Source organism: Mesocricetus auratus, unplaced genomic scaffold (assembly GCF_017639785.1).
Source record: "Mesocricetus auratus isolate SY011 unplaced genomic scaffold, BCM_Maur_2.0 Super-Scaffold_100007, whole genome shotgun sequence".
NCBI lineage: Eukaryota > Metazoa > Chordata > Mammalia > Rodentia > Cricetidae > Mesocricetus > Mesocricetus auratus.
Window position 1 is genome coordinate 65,920,408 of NW_024429191.1, and position 14,820 is coordinate 65,935,227.

Genomic DNA, 14,820 nt, shown 5'->3' on the forward strand with positions numbered 1-14,820 from the left:
TCTGGGTTATTTACAAGTTCATTATTCTAATGTTCTTGCAACAAAGGGCCCTATTCTAATAAAATTAGTATGACAATTTTCTAAAAGATGGATGTGAAGTCAGCATCTTGAGGAAAAAGAACCTTGTGCTTGTCCGTTCAAAGGGACAATGTGAGCTGATGGTGGCCCTGGGTGAAACGCCCCGGATGGCTGCCAGGAGGAGCAGGGATTGGCAGCCGGAGGGAAAGGAGTGAAGTCCAGGCATGGGTAAATTTTAGATTAGATGTTCTTGGTTCCCCAAACTGAGTTCAGAGGCGATGCAGGATTGGATAGGGTAGCTACTCCTTTCTGAGTTCATTCTCTGTATGAAGCCTGTGTCTGTGAAGTCAAATGTCCATGTTCTTTGTTCTTTTTCCCAGAGGGAGATTCATTTTCCCAGGCCCTGGGAGCCTCTCCATCTTACCAGGAACCAGGCAGGAGACTCCACCTTATTCGCCAGCATCCTGGTCATGCCCACTATCATCTCCCCTCTGCCTACCTGCTGGGCCCTTCCAGGAATTCAGTGAACAGGCCCCCAAGACCTAGACCCTTCCTACCCTCCCAGGAGCCGAGTATGGGCTCTCGGCATCAACGGCTCCCTAGGGCTTCACACCTCCGGGCACCAGAAGAACAACAACACCTGGCAGTACCTCAGCACCCCTACGCACCACGGGGCTGGGGGCTGAGCCACCTCCGATGCGCTGCTCAGCACCCCACAGGATGCCCAGTGGCCCTACGCCGGGCCAGGCCTCATGACAGCAGCGGGTCTGGAGAAAGTTACTGTACAGAACGCAGCGGCTACTTGGCAGACGGGCCAGCCAGTGACTCCAGCTCTGGGCCCTGTCATGGCTCTTCCAGTGACTCGGTGGTCAACTGCACCGACATCAGTCTGCAGGGCATCCATGGCAGCAGCTCTACCTTCCGCAGCTCCCTGAGCAGTGACTTCGACCCCTTGGTATACTGCAGCCCTGAGGCGGATCTCCAAGGGAAAGGAACGCAACCTCGACCCCGTTCCCTGGACTCGGTGGTGCCCACAGGGGAGACTCGGGTTTCCATCCACTATCACCGCCACCGCCACCACCACTACAAAAAGCGGTTCCAGTGGCATGGCAGGAAGCCCGGCCCAGAAACTGGGGTCACTCAGCCCAGGCCTACTGCTTCTCAGACTCAGCTGGAGCCATCTTTGTTGGAGAAGAAGTTCACCACACCCAACCCATCAGCTTCTTCAATGTTCCCCAACACACAACGGCCCAGGTCCCTTACAGAGCCAGCTCCTGGCCTAGCAGAAGCTGCCAGCCCCAGCCCCAGCCCCAGCCCCAGCCCCAACCCCAACAGTCCTTTGAACTTGCAGAAATCCAGCCTCCCTGTCCGACACCCACAGAGAAAACGGCGGGGTGGCCCCTCAGAACCCTTGCCAACCTCTCGGCCTCAGGCCTTGACTGTGCACCCGGCATGCCAGGTTTTTCCCCACTATAGCCCCAGCCTAGCATACCCGTGGCCCCCAGAGACTCGTCCATTGATCTTCAGACCTCCAGGCCTGGATAGGAGGCTGTTACATGAAGCTCGGGGCCCCTGTTACTCAAGTTCACAGCCAGTGTGGTTGTATCTGCCCCCTCGCCGGCCTCTGGGACCATGCTCTCCTGGAGAGGGGCATTCCGAGTGGAGTTCTGACACGCCAGAGGGCAGACCATGCCCTTACCCACACTGCCAGGTGCTACCAGGCCAGCCTGGTGAGTTTCCAGGGTAGCAGGTGTCCTGGGGAGAGGAGGCTGCACCTGGATGGGAACAGCCAAGGGGTTGCTGAAAGCTGAGGATGTAGCTTATGTGAAGCACAGAAAGCAGAGGTCGTTCCCAGCCTCCCTTGGGGCCCTTCTCTTCCAAACACCCTTGTGAATAAGGTCAGCCACGTTTTCATGGGAACTTGGCTTGTCTGTGTCTCAACCAATGGCACCACTGTAAATCCTTGGCTCTAAGCCAAAGCTTTGCACATGTATTTGCCCAAACCATCCTCCCTTTCCAAGTGGCCTGCCTTCTACTCCCTCCCACCTTTGGGAGACAGTATAGCCATTGCCAGAAGAACCCTTCTACCTCAAAGGAGGACCCCAGAGGTCCTGAAATCCCCCAGAGGGCCTGGGATCCTACAGGCAGAGCCTGAGAGCTGCTGGCATCCATTTATCCATTTTCTCCTGATTACATGCGTGTTATATGTTAGATTCTAGGCAGGCTTCTGTGGACACGGAGCTTGCCATGCAGGAGACCCTGGTCTATGGGAAGGCATGCATGCAAACAGTGTGTAGGATGAAAGTGTCCACGGTCGTGTGGTGTGAGCAGCGTTCCCCTTGGACTCTGTCATATGTGCTTTGAGTGTTGCCTGAGTCGGGCCACTTTTTGCCTCCCCTTTCCTTGATCCTCACATCGCTGCTCCCTGTGCCTGTGCTTGCTCTGTCACCTCCTCCTCCAGTCCACTGATGGTCCCCACCCACATGGAGTACAGTCGGAAGGTTACAGCAGGAGCCTCCCCTGACAGGGCCATGAAGGCATGAGGGCTGCACACCTAGTGCTCTGCCCCATTCTGTCCCATCCAGTTGTGTAGCACAGCTCCCTGGGCCCCTCCACGCTACTGCCAGGGTCACCAGCTTTCAATGAACTGTCTAGAGTCAAATGCTTGCTTAGGTTCTCAGGAAGGAAAAATCTAAGCTAAGGTGGCCTTCGGGGCTCCAGCACCAGGTAGCTCCATCCCCGTCCCTTCCCCTGCCCTCTGCTTCAGTCATGTTGGGTAAACACTAATCATAGTTCCTGCTGTGCAGAGTATCCCACTGACTCCCCTGTCCCCACAAACCCCATTCTTACCAGTCCTGTAACTCCAACTCCTCACTGCTGTGTCTGGGTGTGCTCTCTCCTCCCATGATGCATCTCTTTGTCCCTAGCTCTGTCCGTCGTCATAATATCCTGTGCATGCATGCTTCCTCTCCTCGCTTATCCTTCTGGAGATTCTGTCCAGCAAATGATAGCAAGCCAAGTTCACAATGAATGCTTAATAAATATTAATTGGGTGAATGAATGAATAGTAAGTGCTGGTCACGCAGCGGTTGCTGTTAAGTATTTCTCTAGGTTTGTTTTTCTCCCGTTTCCCAAAGGACCCCTCTCAGCTTTCAACCTAATCACCTTTCCAGACATATTCCCCACTTCTCCCGCTCTGTGGTCCCTTCCCAGCCACAGTCTCCACAGGTGGGAGAAGCAGGAGACCAGATGGACCCTCAGTGACCTCTTTTCTCCCCTCTCTCCTCATGCAGGCTCGGAGGAGGAGCTCGAGGAGCTGTGTGAACAGGCTGTGTGATGTGAGGTGATCAGACGTAGCTCCAACCAAGAGTGTGCTCCAGATGACTCAGGGCTCTACCCGGCACAGGGTTCTGCTTCTCCTAGGAAGCAAGCATCTCTGTTTGCCACACTTCCTGGGACCACTGGAAGAAGAGTGGTGATGGTGGGTGGCGGGGAGGTGCTGTTTCCTGCCGCCAGCTCCCGGTCTCGTCTGTAGAACACACACACCCACTGGGCAGAAAGTCTTGTGTCCAGCCAGACCACCAGCCACTATGCAATTGTGGGTGGGTCCCTAAAGGCTGAGTTGTTGACAGGAAGCTAGGGTGAATGTCTAGGTGCTGCTCTTTCCCCAAGCCCAGACGGGCCCCCTGCTGGGTCCCCTTCGCCCCTGACTTCAGGTTCACACAAGTCTGTGGGTTCAGCTGAGTTCATGACCGTTTCAGGGCTTTATGGAGGCTATTTCAGCTCCATCATTTTCCTTCTTCACAAAAGAACAAGGAGATGAGGTGAGCCCCGTCCCTAGGGAGGTCTCTGCACCTTCTCTAGCCGGTGCCTGCCCTGGTGCTCAGGGAGGAGCTGTTCTTCCTCCCTGTTCTTAAACTGATCTTAAGTTGCAAGCTTCGGGAGCCAGGGTGCAGGTTTGGTTCCAGAGGTGGGGACTTGGACAAACCTGGGATGAATCTTTTGATTATCAAACTCCTTGTCACTCCAGCAACTCCAGTTCATCTGAGAGAGAACAGGACTAGAGAGAATAACTCCTCCTTGAAGCTCTCCTGTCTCTAAAATCCCACAGCAGGCAGAAAGGAATCTCCACTGAACTTCATCTGGGGAAGATGAAACGAAGGCAGGGAGAGCTAAGGTAGAGCTGAGCGAGGACAGAATTCTTCTCGGGGAGCTTCTCAGAGCAAAGTTGGAGAAAAACAAGTGACCTCAAGGGTTTGCAGGGCCCAGAGGCCCCCTTCCCCCTATAAGCCATACAAACCAACAACCCAACAGAAGGTGTGCACCTGGAATTGGAGCAACAAGTTGACCTGGGCCACTTGTACCAAGTGGGCAAGGGCTGAGGGGCCTCCTGCAGCTCTTCCTCCCAGGGCCTCCTGAACACTGTTAGCCCCTCAGGCACTGTCCTTGCCTGGAATGTGAATGTGGGGGCAAAAAGGGCACGGGAACCTTCTCTCCTCAAAGTCAGTGGGGAGACTGGCACCCAGGCACCCACATGGGTATTTATATCTGAACCAGACAGAAAGATGCTTGAATCAGGCACTATGTTGAGAAATGTATTTATTTGCTAATATATTTATCCATAAATCTGATCTGGTCTTGTTTCATTATGATTTTCCACTCAGGATAACAATTTCATCTTCTCTGTTTCATTTTGTCGGATTTTTGAGACCCAGCCTGACTCAAATTCACTTCATAGCTGACACTAGCCTTGAACTCCTGGCCCTCCTGCTTCCACCTCCCAATTACTGGGATTATAGGCTTGTACTGTCATTAGGTCTGGCTTTGTATGTTACTTGTGACATCAAAAACCCATAAGGATAGGGCTTCGTAAGATCAGAGAGAGCAACATGGGTTCTCAAATATGTATATAGTGTATGTATGTGTGTGTACACATGTGTATTCAGATGTGAGTTTGAGGTCAAGTTCCAGGACAGCCAGAGCTACATAATAGACTCTGTCTCTCACTGAACCTGGAACTTTCTGCTTTGACTAGACTGGCTGGCCCTGAAGCCCCTGGGATCTGCCTGTCTCTGGCCCCCAGTGCTGCGATTATAGTTGCATACCATCAGGCCCAGCTTTTATGCCGTGGGTCCCGAGCCAGTTCCCCAGCAGGGTACCTAGCTCTTTCCATCAATAAAAGGATCCTCCTTCAGAGGTGATACAAGGCTTACATGAGATAGCTCAGTGAAAATGTCTGCCAAACTGGAAAGCTAATTTCCTAGTGCTAGAAACCATCTAAAAGCCAGTTACACACTTTTGAACGCAGCGTGGGACAGCCACAAGTCAGTCTTGCGGTGGTTGTTTCAATTCGAAGGGTTGGAAGGACAGAACAGCAGGGATTGCGACTATTTATATCCCAGCACTCCAATTCAGATAAACACGACTGCACTTGGTCTACACTCCCAGAGAACTGGTACTTTGTATGAATTCCTGTGGGGGTCCCTTCCAAGGGCATGTGTATCTCGTGCCCTCTACAAATTCCCTGGGGTCGGCAGGGGGCTTTGGCTCTGTTCACATCGCACCATACCTCGTGCTTCTCTGTGTGGTTTGCTCAGTCTGGGTGCCCAGTTCCGAAGGCAAGGAATTTTGCGTCATACACTATTCAATGGCGGCTGAGGTGGGGGAGTGTATGAGAAGTGAGATACCTGATCTCCAGAGGTTCTCATGGAATTACGTCTAAATGTGCCAAGAGTTTCACAAAGCGTAAATTATCAGGCGGGACGCGCAAACGACAGGCTTTCAGGAGGAAGTGCATATGCGTTGCCCCGCCCCTGTGGGCACGGCTCGGGCTAGCATTCCTGTGGACCGCAAACGAAACCCATCACGCTCTTGCAGTTACGAGAAGGGGCGGGGCCTTGCCGGGTTTGATTTCTGCCTCTGCTGACGACCCAGAAAGCCAAGGACTCACTGTCTCGGGTTTAAAGCAACCCAGCGTGAAGCTGCAGGCTTGTATTCTGAGCATTCGGGAGGCCGAGACACGAGAGCCTTGTCTCGAGAGAGTAAAATACCCAGCCGCTGTGGCACGCGCCCCTAATCCCAGCACTCGGAAGGGGAAGGCAGGAAGATCAAGGTCACCGTCCTGCAGGCCGAGAGACCAGCTTAGGAATTGCCATTTACAGTCGCAATGAATTAGCAAACTAGAACAAGCAGACAGAGCAATCTAGGTTCTCATCGGGGATCCTGAGAAAACCGGGGCCTGCCGCCAGGCGTCTACATCAAAAGTCCCGCGTTGCAGAGCTCAGTTCCGCAAGCCCGTTCGCTCCACACCCCCTGCGCATGCGCTGACCGCACCCCACTGTCCCGCCCCTACGGGCCCAACCACCCCCTGCGGCACCGTCTTCCGCTCGCTCACTCGAGTCCAGGTGACGGGCGCGCGCGGCCCAGGTGGCTGCCGGCTGCCCCGCCCACGTGCCCCACGGGAGAAACCATCTCCTTCAGGGGGGAGAGGGGCGGGGCCGGCGACCGCTGCACCGGAAGAGGAAGTTACGTCAGCAGGTGGCGGGCATTCTGGGTAATGGTCTGTTTACTTCCTGCGGCTGTGGAGCCTGAGACCATCTTTCCCTGGATTTTGTCGTGTCGCTGGGGATGGCCCTGGAGACGGTGCCGAAGGACCTGCGGCATCTGCGGGCTTGTTTGCTGTGTTCATTAGTCAAGGTGTGGGTCGGGGACCTGGCTATAGGAGCGACTGAGGAGGCAAAATGAGAGGAAGAGGGGAGATGGGGCCACAGACGGAAAAGGAAGAGCTGAGGTCCCGGGGATCGCCAGGGGAGTGGGAAGCCTGAGGTAGCCTTTGTTTAGGTCAGAAGGACGAGAGCGGGGTGATCGCACCAGGCTCCCCAACGGGCAGTTCGGTGAACTTACTGGGAAGACGCCAGGAGCCAAAGCAGCTGAGAGAGTAGCCGGCCCCACGGAGACTAGAAAAGGCATATAAGCTGGTTAGGGATGACAGAAGAAAGGCTGTGAGGGTGGGGTTTAGGAACAGGAGTGGAGAGCGGTAGGTGTTGGACTACATAGAGAACCGAGAGGTTGTCTTCGCTGAAATATGAAGACCTTGCTCATGCTCCCCCATGGTTTTTCCTCTCCAGACTATAGACCAGTTCGAATATGACGGGTGCGACAATTGTGAAGCTTACCTACAAATGAAGGGTAACAGAGAGATGGTGTATGACTGCACCAGCTCTTCGTTTGACGGGTAAGCCCCTTCGTGTTCCTTTGCTCGCTTCTGACCCAAGAAGTAAGTGTGGGGCAGACTTTTGAAGTCCTAAGACTAGCTGGTCCCAGCAGTTCTTTTGAGACCCACTGATTCTGTGATTCAGAGCAGTAGCTGTTAACTGCCCAACTGCCCGTAGCTGCTGAGTACTTGGCATGTTGTTAGTTCAAATTAGAACACGTTTACGTGCCGGGCAGTGGTGGTTCACGCCTTTAATCCCAGCACCGGGGTGGGGGCAGAGGCAGGCCTGGTCTACAGAGCCAGTTCCAGGACAGACAGTTGTTACACAGAGAAACCCCGGCTTCAGAACAAACAAACAAAGAATATGTTTAAGTGTCAAATATACACCAGAGAGCAAAGATTCAAATTGAAGGAAAAGAATGCCAGATCTTAATTTTTAAGATTAGTTAGATGTTGAGATAATGTTTTGGATTTATTTGGTTAAATACTGAAATTAATCTTGTCTTTACTGTTTTAAACAGTGACCAGGAGAAAATTCAAAACGGTGTGCCCTTTTTCTGTATTTATTTAACAGTGCTTCCCCACCATTGTCAGCTCAGTGGTAGCTGACACTCTCTGTGTTTATCTTGAACACTACTGCTGGCACAGTAGGTGGTGGTAGATCCTTAATGTTGAAGGGTTGGAAGGGTAATCCAGCCTGGAACATGTGATTACCATAAACCAAGCCCTCAGTTTAATTCCTGATGCTTCCCCCAAAGCAGATTCGTGGAGATCCATTTTCAAAGTGAAGGGAAAGGAAGGTATGGTTACAGTAAATTATGCCCTCCAACATTATCTTAGTCAGTATGGTGGCTTGCATCCGATCTCATCACCTGAGGGGGGGGGAGAAGCCAGAGAATCAAGAGTTCAGGCCAAGTCTTAACTACATAATGTGTTTGAGGCCAGTCTGTACTATGTGAGACCCTGTTTCAAACAAGATTAGCTAGATGGCTTATTGGTGAAGATGCCTGATAGCAGGCCTGATAACTTTGACTTCAATCCTGGATCCCACAAGGTGGCAGGAGAGAACTGAGTTCCTAGAGTTGTTTTTCTGACCGAAATGCATGTGCCCTGGTATGCATTCGTCTGTGAGGAAAGGGCACCCACCCCCACCCTCCCCACCCCCCTGAAATAAGTCAACTAAAAAACAATAATAAAATGACACTGATCTGTGGTGGCATACATCTTTAATCCCAGCAATCCGGGAGACAGAGCCAGACGGATCTCCATGAGTTTCAGACTAGTCTGGTCTATAGAGTAAGTTCCAGGACAGGCTCCAAAGTTGCAGAGAAACCCTGTCTCGAGGAAAAAAACAAACAAAAAACCAAAACAAAGCAGAAAAATAATAATAAAATAAATTTGATAATCTTGAAGAGACCTGTAAGAGGACTTTCCTGTTGGCAACATGGTCCAGTGTGGACAAAGGACAAAGAGAGAAGCATGGATGGCCTGGTCTTCTCCAAGGCAGCGGCATTGCTGAATTTTTGGACTGCAAGCCAGTTAAAGATTTACATATTAATTGGGCTTGAGCCTGGTATTTGTTAAAGTTCAGTGAAGGTGGGCCTGATTTCTTTAGGGAAGAATAAAACATTGGGCCAAAAAAGATGTTGATTTGGAATCCTTAGTTCCTGTGCATCCAAATACACGCTCATGTGCTCTCTCCCCTTCGTTTCTTCATTAGCCATTCAAGATTGATGATTATGAGAAAGCTGGGTGTGTTGATATACTTCCTCCAGTCCTAACACTCAAGCTGAGTTAGGGGGTGACATAAGTGTCATGGAGCCCTTGGTTGTATCATATGAGACCCTGTCTGAAAATAAAGTCTAAACTGGAGGTGCTTCCATCTATAAGTGAAAGTCTGTGCTAGCTGCTTTGAAAGATGATGAGAATTAAATAGTAAGATGAGAAAGGGAAACACTTTGAATTCTTACCAGATTAACCTTTTAAAATTGTTTTAAAGATTCATTTTTTCTTTTGGAGTTACATGTATGTGTATGGGTATGTGCACATGAGTGCAGGTGCTCAAGAAGATCAAAGTCCTCAGAGCCCTGGAGCTAGAATTACAGGCGGTTGTGAGCTGCCCTGTGTGGGTGTGGGGACTATACGCGGGTCCTTTGAGAACAGTATGTACTCTTAATCACTGAGCTGCTCTCTGTCTCCCAAAAGTTTCTTTCTTTTTTTACTTTTTTTTTTGAAATTGGCTATTTTTATACATGTATGTGTATAATACAGATTTTAAAATTTGTTATCTGTTGGTGCCATGGTTTCTTACCTTTTGGCCATTATGAAGATGATCTACACATACTTGCTAAAGTCTCTGCTTTGGTGCTTTTGGTTGTTTGCCCATGAATAGAATTGTTATATCATAATGTAACAACTATTTAGTTGTTTGTGGAACAAAAAAACAGTAGTTGAAGGTTTCAATGTCCCTCCTCCTCACTACCTCCTGTTACTTTCTGGGTTTTTTTGTTCTTGTGTTTTTTTGGTTGGTTGTTTTTGTTTTTTGAGACAGATTTTCTCTGGCTTCCTGGAACTCCATATATAGAGCAGGCTGGCCTTGAACTCACAGAGATTCGCCTGCCTCTGCCTCCCGAGTGCTGGGATTAAAGACATGTGCCACCACTGCTTGGCTAAGCTGTTAATCTTAAAGAACTATAAGATTCTTTTTTCATTTTTGCTTATTACTTTATATATAAGTTGATAATTGAATATAGGACCTTTGTGAATGCCAAACTAATTTTCTACCTCAGAGAGAGAGGGAGAATATCTTCAGCACACTCCCTTTTACTTTTTTATTTTTGAAACAACATCATTTTAAGTTGGGCAAAGAGACCTTGGACTTGAAATCTTCCTGTCTCAGCCTCCAGAGTAGCTTGGATGGTAGGCTTGCCTGCTCAGGCCTGACTAGAACTACAGGATTTTGGAGGATGAGGTAAAAATCACATTTCAAATAAAGGCATATGACTGAAGCAGAGGCGTAGGGTAGGAACACCTGGGTATGTTTGGAGAAGTGTGGACATTCTCTGTCAAAGATGCAGTTATTTAGGTAACGGACTGTAGACTGAACGGGTAGATTGTGAAGGGCAGAAAGTACAGCTGGGGGGAGGAGAGCTTTTCTTTGTAACTATCCTGGACCAGTCTACAGAGCCAGGGGTCCGTCCTTGCCCTTCTTGCCACTCCTGGATGTGAGTTCAGTTCCACTCAAACCATGAATGAAAACATAGACTCCAGTGTTGTTGCCAGGAAAACAAAATGGCCTTGGGGAGGCAGTCAGCACAGACGTTTCAGTTCCTAGAGCAGACCTGACAGTGTAGACTCTGGGAACTATGGGTGAGTAACAGAGATAGCCTCTGTTGCTCCTCATGGCGCCTCCCTACTCACAGTGCCCTCCTCGCCCTGAGTCAGCTCTCTGCTCACCACCAGAGCATGGGTCAGAGCCACCTGCCAAGGGATTGTTGGATACGAAGCAACCCTTGGTCTACTCTGTTAGTCTCTGTACTGGCTGCTTTGCATGTTACCTCAGCCTCCAAGTCTCACTGGTGAAAATCTGTGAAATGTCTCCATGTGTATTTTAGACTGCACAGCTCCTTAGAGGACGGGCTTGGTCAAGTCTCCCTCATTTCCAGTGAGATCTATGATCCATTGTTTTGATTCCTTTGCCCCAGGCTCCAGCACCTCGTGATTGTGCTGGTCATAGTCAGTACTGATCATCCATGTGTAAAGCTCTTCTTACTGGCTGGCCAGGGACATGAACCATTGTCATTCCCTCCCTAAGTCAGCTCCTTCCCAGCATTAGAACTACTTCCCAGCTTTCTGGTGACAGCTGTCACCAAAGACTGCCCTCCTGGGCTGTTGCTTGCTCAGAGCCCTCTTTATAGGGTAAGCTCAGGCTAACTCTGCATTTTCTCTCTCTAGAATCATTGCGATGATGAGTCCAGAAGACAGCTGGGTCTCCAAGTGGCAGCGAGTCAGTAAGTGTTGGTCTTCTTATCCTGGCTTGTGCAGTGTTGGGAATGTGCCTAAGAGTCTGCAGGGGCCCTTAAATCAGCAGGGGATGCACTCCCATGATGGAAAGATGGAGTTATAGGAAAGTCCAGTCTTTTGGGGCTGGCAAGATGGCTCAGCAGTGCCAGGCTGGACAGCTTGAGTGATCCTGGGGAACCATGTGGTGGAGGAAAGAACTGACTTCACAGGTTGACTTCTCACCTATACATGCATGCGCTCGCAACACACACTCACTCACTCTTAAGCTTCCTCTCTACCCCTCTTCCATTTTGGCTTAATTCTCCATTGGTCTCCAGGTCTCCAGTCTTAACTCATTCCCATTGTAATCTCCTTTCTTCCTCAGGTAACTTTAAACCAGGCGTATATGCTGTGTCAGTCACTGGTCGCCTACCTCAAGGTAATAACAGTGTAGCAGTGGTTCTGTGGGGGCCAGTCTTTTATGTGAATTGACAACAATAACTTGACTGATACCACCCAGACATTTGACTCCAGACCTTTGAGTTTTGTTTTTTCTTTGTTTTGTTTATTTTGGGGGGAGTGTATTGAGGCAGTGTTTCTCCATATGGCTTTAGAGCTTGTCCTAGAACTTGCTCTGTAGATAGGCTGGCCTTGAACTCGCAGAGATCCGCCCGCCTGTGCCTCCCGAATGCTGGGATTAAAGGCGTGCGCCACCACTGCCCGGCCAGACCTTTGGTTTTGATGAGTGTGAGCCCTGCTGTTTGTTCTTCCCTGGAAGCTTTGCCAGACACTTTTCTTGGATCTTAGGTAATACTCATGGAACCCCACTTCACAGCAGCAGACAGGTGGGGTGGCTTTATCCTTGTGACTCTCACAGGATTGTTCTTTTCCTGTCACAGGAATTGTTCGGGAGCTGAAAAGTCGAGGAGTGGCCTACAAATCGAGAGACACAGCTATAAAGACGTAGCTAGGTGCAGCCCACAGTGTCTTGCCTTCTACTTCTGGCCTGTGTTCATTTTCTTGTGGAGCTAAAGAGGCAGAGCTCCAAGTACTCCCCGCCCTCCTCTCAGGATCAGCAAACTCGTGTGAAAGCAGCACATCGGCCCTTGAGTCATTCCGCTTCCTCTGGTGACTGGTGAAGTGTGAGTGTCTGGGCTGGTGGACTGAAGAGACTGAAGGAGAGAGTAACATGCTGATTTTCATGCCTCTGCCCAATGCTTTGCCTTTGTCCCTGGGCAGGACTTAGTTCAATACCAATAAAATGAACTTTTTGGGGTGTGCTCAAAGATGTGGCCCATGCCTTGTGTTCCTGTCTCTCTCAAAGTGAGGGCTCACTTGCCCTGTGAGTGCTGAGGCAGTTCTGCTGAGTGATGCCTTGAGGCTGCAGGGCACAGCCTTTCTGTGAGCTAGCTGGTGTATTGTGGGAAGGCCTGCTGTCCTGAGGCAGGGTCACCCCTCTGGAAGTCAAGTGTCCGTCTACACCTGATGCAACAATCTCCTCTGAAGGAGTCCCAGGACGCCTTAGTGCCTTTTACCCCTTGACCCTGCTTTTACTTCTCTTCCTCACTTTCTGCCCATTTCTCCACCCTTGCTGTACTTTTGCCAATCTCACACTTCCCTTGCTAGCCTTTGTGACTGTGGGTCTTGGTCTGGGTCTTCGTGTTTCCGAGGAAGGCAGGCCCTTCTCTGGCCTAGGAGGGAGCCATAGGTAATGTCACATTGACCAAGATGGGTAGTTTTTATAATAAAAAGTTTACCATATGTTCTCATGTAAATCAGAGAAATTGTATCTCTTGTTTTAGTTTCCATCCGTAAAATATGAGTGAACTCCTGTTCGCCCTGTCTGTTGGCTTCAGGGTTGTAAGGACTAGAAATGAAAAATAAGAAAATTATGTAGCTGGTCTAAAAGGGCCAGATGTGGTGCATGCCTGAAATCCCAGCACCCAGAAGCTGAGGTAGGGTTAGCTCAAGGCCAGTCTGGTCTCCATAGTGAGACTCTGTCTCAAAAAAACCAAATAATAATAAAGAGTAACATGTAAAATTTGCTCTCCAGCTATTAGCTATTCTTTGATATTTACACCATCTTCACAATTAGTCAAAATTGTCTGTGATGCCCAGAGCCTCCCTGTTGGGGGAGCATCACCTTCTAGCAGAGACACCTGTGCCAGGCTCTGTCAGAGCTACTGTCTCAGGTATAAAGTGTGAGAAGGAAGGGTAGCTGACCCTGTGGTTGTCTCCTGACTCCTCTTGTCTCGGCCCAGCCTGTGGGAAGCAAGCTGGTAGTGACCAGGCCGCTCACATCCACTCAAGTCCCCACTAGGAGACCTGTGCTCTGAGGGAATGGAATTCATTATCTTCGATTCCAGACTGCGCTGTTGAAGGCATTCTCTAGCCATAGAGTTTCATGGATGCTGAGTTCTTTAGCCGAGTTTCAGTCAGGGACCCTGGTGGATGGCCATAGCAACTCCGGGAGGGAGCAAGGTTTCCCCAAGAGTGTGCCTAGTCTGTGGAGCCAACGCCTAAGCTTTCACTGGCTTTCTCAGAAGTCCCTTGGAAAGCCCCAGCCGCTGTCCTGTGTGCATGACCCGGACGTGACTGCGTGGTGAGAATGGAAACAGTTGTGGGGAGGGGAGGCAAAAGAGCTGCACCAATAACCACACTGGGGCTGCTTGAGTCCCACACCTAGCTGGGCCCCAACTGTCAATCTCACAGGAAGTGGAAGGCACACCACTGTCAGTGTTGGGGGCAGGGCAGGGGTCTTGTTGCAGCCCCCTCCACTGGAGAGCTGCTATTCGATTTTCTGGTGCTGAAACGTAGCAGCCCGGACAGGCAAGAAAGTGCTAGAGTCCCACCCTGTCTGTGAGCCGAAAGGTCCTTGAGACAGGACCAGCTCTCAGGGTGGGCTGTCCTGTGGCAGGGACTGCTGTCTGCACTCTACCTCAGGGTAGTAAGGCTCAGTCCAGGGCTTGCTGAAGTTTAGACTGTCCCAGCTTAGGTTTGAGTCAGCCCAGGTCTTACGACCTCCCCGTCCCCACTTAAGTGCTCAGGACTGAACTCCAGCCTCCATGCTAGACATGCAGTTTTCCACTGAGCTATCCCCGGCCCCCACACTTTCTGAATCAGATCGCACTAATTTTATACTCTGGCATTTTGAAAGTCACCCTGCAACCCAGGCTGACTTTGAACTTGTGATCCCCCTGTCTCATGAATAACTAGAATTACAGGTGTACACCATGAGGCCTAGATCCTCCTGGCCTCTTGTTCAGTGGTTTGACTTCTGTCCCTCAGGGGGACAATACCCTTCCTGTTCAACAGGACAGATTCAACTCAGACAAAACACTAGAAACAGCAGCAGCTGAGCCGCTTTCAGAATGCTGCCTTGTCCTCATTTTCTCCCCCTGGTGTTGGTATCCCATAACCAAGGCGCTAAGCAACAGCGCAGTGAGGCTGGTAGCTGATACAGCATGAGTCTGGTGTCTCCACAGAGCAGTTCTCTAAGAATAGGGTGATAGGCTGGTGACGTTCTGGCCGCAGGCTGGGCTTGCCAGGTTGGGGGCTGAGACTGTTCTTGACGTCGCCACTGCGTT

At 50.4% G+C, this 14,820-nt stretch overlaps 2 protein-coding genes across 3 annotated transcripts in view; both read left to right on the forward strand.

Moving 5' to 3' along the window:
• Positions 1-4,649, forward strand: part of Rnf43 (ring finger protein 43) — a 68,417-nt gene extending 63,768 nt beyond the window's left edge. For both annotated transcript variants that reach the window (XM_013117582.3, XM_040749445.1), the window contains exons 8-9: positions 399-1,748; positions 3,312-4,649. In XM_013117582.3, coding sequence (XP_012973036.2) covers positions 399-1,748; positions 3,312-3,355 — 1,394 coding nt within the window. In that variant the 3' untranslated portion in view covers positions 3,356-4,649. The remainder of the gene's footprint in view (positions 1-398; positions 1,749-3,311) is intronic.
• A 1,907-nt stretch (positions 4,650-6,556) lies between these two features.
• Supt4h1 (SPT4 homolog, DSIF elongation factor subunit) lies at positions 6,557-12,519 on the forward strand. Its single transcript, XM_005075787.4, has 5 exons — positions 6,557-6,714; positions 7,146-7,252; positions 11,186-11,241; positions 11,619-11,672; positions 12,133-12,519. The coding sequence occupies exons 1-5, from the start codon at positions 6,646-6,648 to the stop codon at positions 12,198-12,200; spliced, it is 354 nt and encodes a 117-aa protein (XP_005075844.1). The 5' UTR covers positions 6,557-6,645; the 3' UTR covers positions 12,201-12,519.
• Positions 12,520-14,820: the final 2,301 nt, after the last annotated feature.

Excerpts from the sequence above, each read along its gene's own strand:
- Supt4h1 (XM_005075787.4), top strand. The coding sequence starts at position 6,646 with ATGGCCCTGGAGACGGTGCCGAAGGACCTGCGGCATCTGCGGGCTTGT. Across the intron at positions 6,715-7,145 it reads TGCTGTGTTCATTAGTCAAG|ACTATAGACCAGTTCGAATA; the intron begins GTGTGGGTCGGG and ends TTTCCTCTCCAG. Across the intron at positions 7,253-11,185 it reads ACCAGCTCTTCGTTTGACGG|AATCATTGCGATGATGAGTC; the intron begins GTAAGCCCCTTC and ends TTCTCTCTCTAG.